The sequence below is a fragment of the Monopterus albus genome, unplaced genomic scaffold (genome assembly GCF_001952655.1).
Source record: "Monopterus albus unplaced genomic scaffold, M_albus_1.0 scaffold39.1, whole genome shotgun sequence".
NCBI classification, from domain to species: domain Eukaryota; kingdom Metazoa; phylum Chordata; class Actinopteri; order Synbranchiformes; family Synbranchidae; genus Monopterus; species Monopterus albus.
This window is the reverse complement of record NW_018127919.1, coordinates 3,685,843-3,692,217: the sequence shown is the minus strand read 5'-3', so window position 1 is coordinate 3,692,217 and position 6,375 is coordinate 3,685,843. Positions and strand designations below refer to the sequence as shown.

The window sequence follows — 6,375 nt, the reverse complement described above, 5'->3', positions numbered from 1 at the left end:
GTCTATCGTTTGACATTAGTAAGCCTCTAACTCTGTCTTTTGTCAGCCGTCTCTGCACTTTTCATCAACTCTCCCTTACCTCACTTCAATCAAAGCAGCAGTAGAAAAAAATAATAACATATAGTAGCAAATTTGGCGGGAATTGAGTTGAGAACTGTTAAGAACAATTAGCTTTCACACTGACTTTGTTGATAAGAAATCAAATGATTAATGCTCTGTGGAATTCTTGTCAATGTGCTGCTCTGTTTTTTTTTTTTACTTCCTGAGTAGCCATGCCCATGAACTTATCATATCATATGAGAAGGTATTCATGACAGCCAATCATCAAAATTAAATATGATTGCCCAATGACAATACAGTTTTGAATTATGCATTTCTAATGAAAATGGGACATCAAACTTGACATATCAAGTGTAAACATCTACAGCCATGGTAGCAGCTCTTTGAGGCTGCACTTTTGCAGAGCAGTGCTTTGAACTAATCCTGCTAATAATCAATCATGCTAACATGCTGTTAAGCAGGTATAATGTTAATCATGGTCAGCATGCAATTTTAGCCTTGCTAATTAATTAGCACTATGCATTGTATGGGAGCCATGATGTTAATATTTCCTTCTGGACCAGACAGTGTATTGTAAAAAAAATACAGTAGCTCCATGACAGCATGTTATGATGCAATAGTACAACAAAGGAGAAAAAAACAATAATAATACATACATATGGTGTTACCATAATTTTATAGCTGTTTAGTCTCTTTATGCTGGAATATTTTTACCAAGCAGAATTCTGCTCTATTATTGAGTAACAAACATAACAAGTGTAACATGATGGTATCATGCTGATATTGTGTATGCACATACAGTATGTCAAAGCAAAATATTCAAAAAACATAAACTTACTATGTGTAACAAACAAAACAGCGACTAGAGCATGTCTGCTCAGAAGCCAGGTCACCCTTTTAAATGCAGTTCCCTTTAATCAAAGAAACCTTTATACACTTAAACATTACACAAAATTGGCAACCAACACATTGACAAGACTAGACAAATCATTTGACACATCTATCAGCATAATAAGTTCAAGCCTCTTTTTATCACTACCCAGCTCCTTGGTGCTCTCATAAACACCTGAACTAAGCAGTATTTGCCAAAGGGGATTCTGTTTTACTTTCCAGCCCCAGGGTGACCCATGAATCTGTGTGACCTCTGAAGAACGAAGCAAGGAGACATAATTCATCCAGGCAGCTTCAACAAGTCTTCCCTGTGTTCCCCTCAACCTTAAAACCTCGCAATAAATTTAGTGAACTCTGAGTAATAAACTCTCCCCCTAGAGGACTTAGCTTCTCAGGGTAGGAGTGCTGATCTAGCATTACCATGACACAGTTTAACCATAACTTTCATTGTAATTCAAAAGGTGAAATGGATACTAGAGGGGCATTTTTATTCTCAAACCTTTATGAAATAACTGCCCAGGATGCTGAGCCTAGGTAGAGCTATGCAAGCTGACACAGCTGAGAAGAATAGGTGTACAGTATGGGGAACCATGGGAAGCTTAACCCTGGTCACCAACACTCTGCATTCCTTATTTTTGTTGTTTTTCAGACTGATTCCAGTGTTTTTGGTCTATTTAAATTCTATTCTAATGGTCATAAACCCTGACCTTTTGCTCTCTGCCTTCTGCCTACTTCTCCACAGGTGTCATTCATCACTCTGGTTCTCTGGTTACCATGCATATCTACAGTATATGCACACTTACACACACACACACACACACACAGTACATGCCTGACACATATTGCAGTGAAAGGGTGTTTAACTGGAAACACCACCAACACTAGCAGCTCGACGATTCAGCGAGTTGAAGCTGTCACCTGTTAGGAATACACTCCAGTGTTGTTTAAACTTAAGGACTAAAGCAGACATCCAGCTGCTATGTGTCTAACAGGGGAGTCACACAGTGAACTTCCACCTGTTCCCACAGCCATAAAAATGACCCATAGTGGAACAAAAATATATGAGACCCCTTGGAGGTTTTCACTTTTTATTTTGCTACAACACTGAATCGTTGTCAATTTAATGTGTGTGTGGTTTTTTTTTACAATGATCAATGGAAATAAAACTCTTTCATGTCAAAGTGAAAACAGATCTGTACAAAGGGAAATGAACTAATTGAATGTATAAGATTAAATAATTGATTGCAGAAGTATTCAGTCCCTTGGAGGCAGGATTTAGTAGATGAACCTTTGGTGGCAATTACAAGATTGAGCCTGTGTGGATAAGTCTCAGACAGCTTTACACAACTGGACACTGTAATTTTTCTCCTTTTTGCAAAACTGCTCAAGCTCTATCAGGTTGCATGATGATCATGAGTGAACAGTCCAGCCACAAATCAACTGGATTGAGGCCTGGGCTCTGACTTGGCCACTCTAGAACACTAACACCCTCACTATTAGTGTGTGCTGTAGCTCTGGTTGTATGCTCTGTATGCTCTTGGGGTCATTGTCTTGCTAGAACTTAAGTCTTCTTGAAAGTTATGCTTCTCTTGCAGATGGCATCAGGTTTTCCTCCAGGACTTCCCTATATCTTGCTGTGTTCATTTTACTCTTCATCTTCACATGCCTTCCAGGGCCTGAGACTGAGAAGCAACCCCAAAGCATGATGTTCCCCATTACAAACACACCATCCCCACCATGCTTCACGGTGGGGGTGGTGTGTTTGTAATGATGTACAGCATTTGGCTTATGCCAAATATACAGTAGCATCTAGTCTGATGGCTCAACTTTCGTCTCATCAGACTATATAACTGACTATTGAGACTATTGAATTCACTTGTCACACACACTTTCTATCAAACTCTAGAGATTCGATATGAGCTTTGTACAACAGTGGCTTTCTCACAGGCAACAGTTGTTGCATGCAGTCTCTCCCACCTCATCTTGTAGCACCTTCAGAGGAATCACAGGTGTCTTGGTGGTCTCCCTCACTAGTCCCCTTCTTTACGGTCACTCGGGTTTTTTGAAGACGGCCTGCTCTAAGCGGATGTACATGTCCTATATTCCTGTCCTTTCTTATTGATGGATTTAATAATCATAATGCATGTTCTTCTAAATATATATTCAGAATACTCAATATTTTTTTATATTAAATTTATGTCCATTAGTGCCGCTTGTGTGGAGTAAGGGCAGGCATAATACACTTTAGCTTCAGCCTACACCTTTGGTCAATAACATTGTTTTTTATTTATTTTATTTTATTTTGTATGATTATGTATGTGTGCATACGTGCTTTTATTCAAATGGATGTATGTACCCTTATGTTTCATGCTTTTTTGTGTAAAATAATTGCAATTCTAATTTGGCTTGTTGACCAAAAACCTAATAAATAAAAAAAAATTAAAAACAAAACTGTACTCAAAGGGATATTCAGTGACTTGGAAATGTTCTTGTATTCATCCCTCACTTAAGCTTTTCAATAACTTTTTCTCTGTTGTGTTCTTTTGTCTTCATTGTGCAGTTTTTGGCCATACTGCTGATTCATCAGTAATTGAACCCTCCACATGCAGGTGTTTTTCTATTACAATCAAATGAAACTCATTCAATGCACACAGGTGATCCCCACTTAACTAACTGCAGGACCAATTGGTTACACTAGTCATCATTTAGATGAGATGCTTTTCAAGGGGTTGAATACTTTTTAATTAAGGCAAATCATTTTGTATTGATCAGTTTTCACTTTAACATGAAAGAGACTTTTTCTGTTGGTCAGTGTAAAAAAAAACAACACATTGAATCGATCATGGATTACAACATTGACATATTATGTTTTAGGCGTAATTAGGTCAGTGCAATTGGATGTGCTGCAACTGCAAAGACACTCACTCAAAGTCAAAATTGTGACAGTGTCTATAAAAAGGAGGTTATCTAAAGATTATACTGAGCAAATATTTTGCATCTTTCTGTTTAGGATGTAATCCAAAAAAGTTGCATACTTTCTTTGAAGACAGATATAAGTCTCTGCTGTCATCATACACACTGGGAGACTGGAAAATCAATTTCAAAATTTAAAAGAGCTCAGACACTTATTATCTGGATATGTATATATTATGCCTGGGTATTAAAGATAGATTCTTGGTTATTGTTAGGCTCTCGACACTGTAACATGTACACACCAGTACACACCAGAAGAACTTACTTGCTACTTCCAGGGATGCATTGTGACTGACTGCCTGGCCCAGGTAGTTTCTGGCCACACACACGTAGCTGCCATCATCCGGCTTGCTTCGTCGTCCATGGACTATGCGTAGGAAAAAGAGGGACCCGCTAGGCAGCAGCATCCGGTGGGAGCGGGGATTATCACGGTCCGTCTCAACACGCTCCCCATCTTTATACCATTCTACCGTGGGGGCTGGACGACCCTCTGCCTTACAGTTGAGAGTGGCTGGCTCCCCTTTGGACACAATGAGGTCAGAGGGGTGCTCCACAATGCGGGGAGGGAAGTCTTCCTGCCGAAGACGAGACCCTAAAGGGGTAGTGGTGCGATGGCGATAAAAGATAAACAAGGGTTACTTTCAGTATACATATTATGGCCAAATAGCTATATACATACATCATGTGTGTCAATAGAACATAACAAACATATCACAAAGAGACATAGTGAAATGTATCACACAGTGCTTCCAAATAATACAGTACTAACCAAAACAGCAGCAGCTCTGAGGGAGTTAGACAGGCACATTATATTTACTATGTCAGTATTAGCAATAATCCAGTTCGACAACATAATTAGAACACAATCACGTCACCTATTAAGCATTTTTCTCTTGCTTCAGCTACTGGAACTTCATGAGACACTGTAAACCAATGCTGACATGTGAAATAGTTTGTAAGCAATATACTGTAGTTCAAACATGTTTAGCCTTAAAAAGAACATTTCGTTTTTGTTGTTGTTTTTTTTTTGTATGTAGTGCGTAGTTTTTGGGAAACAGTTTAAGGGTTAAATGAGTTCATTCCATTGATTTATTTATTACTGATAATATTATTATATTTTAAATGTACTGTACAGGAAAAGTAACCATTCATATATTGACTATATTCAAAGTACACTTCATGAATTGCCAGGAAATTAAATATAGTGGAAAAACATAGTGTACACGTACATTTAGTGCCCCTTTTTATTTTACTTATTTATTTTTGTATAGATGCCTTTTCTGAGAAAAAGGACGCATGAGCCATCACTCTGTCCTCCACCCTACTGGTGTGCATGTCCAGTTCTGCATGCCTTTACATGCTAACTATTCTGAGCCACTTTCACCACAGCCTCTGAAGCTGTTAAACCACCCATAGATACAGTATAAGCAATACCTCCAACTATACCCAACAATAATAACCAAAAAGGTTGCCTCTAGCCCCTCATACACAGTTGAGGTGCCAATCATACTGGTCTCCTTAATGAAACTGTATAACACTGAGCTCCTGTGGAGCAGACATAGCAAACCTCCTTAATGAAATCCAGGTACACAACTCCAAAGCCTCTGTATCCTCCAGCACTCACCATCTCTTTCCAACCCCCAGCACAATCAAGTACACAGAGCAGCCTGCCTTCAACAATGTCCACACACAGTTGCTAACAGATTCACTCTCCTTTCCCCTTCAGTTTAGTGCGAAATGAATGCTGGAGAATGGAGTGTGAACTCCACCACATACCAGTTACAGGTATGTATCACTGTTTAGCACAAGTATAGTTCAGATTTCAAATCGCCTTTATTCCTAAACCAAAATGCACAAGCAATTGTGCTAAAAACTGCTAATAACACAATATACTGTAGAGAAAGGGTGAAGAAAGACATAGAACATGGAGGAAATATATCATTCATGCAACTCCTGTTTGTTTTATTGCTGTGGGGACACTTCTCTTCATTCATGCTGCTGCAAAAGCACAACCTTCAGCCTTTAATGTGTCAATGGCCCTGTAAAGTAGGCAATCACTGTCATGCTAGACAGTGATGAGCTCCTACATTCCCACTGCAGCCAATAAATCCCGCACAGACCAGTGTTTACCCAGATAGATAACACCTCGCACCTTGAATTGGGTGCGAATTAGATCCACTGGGTAGTGTGGCATGGTTTGCACAAACTTCTATTAACTGTATTTTGTAAAAGCCTATAAAGGAAAATGTGGTAGACTACTTCCTTTGTCTCTTTTTATATTTAAGCATTCAAGTGGTTAACCTTGCTAAAAACTGTGGGCCCTATTTTAACTGCACAATAACAAACATGAGATTTTCAAGATGGCCAGACTGTTTGTTTTTAAATTGATGATTTGTCATCACCTTGGTAAATTTGGCTGATTGTACTTTTATACAGGTCATGTTTTATTTT

The 6,375-nt window shown here is 38.8% G+C and overlaps 1 protein-coding gene across 5 annotated transcripts in view; it reads right to left on the bottom strand.

The window, feature by feature from the left end:
- LOC109959505 (roundabout homolog 1-like) overlaps window positions 1-6,375 on the bottom strand; it is an 85,166-nt gene that overhangs the window by 61,993 nt on the left and 16,798 nt on the right. For all 5 annotated transcript variants that reach the window (XM_020598935.1, XM_020598931.1, XM_020598933.1 and 2 more), the window contains exon 2: window positions 4,190-4,516. In XM_020598935.1, coding sequence (XP_020454591.1) covers window positions 4,190-4,516 — 327 coding nt within the window. The remainder of the gene's footprint in view (window positions 1-4,189; window positions 4,517-6,375) is intronic.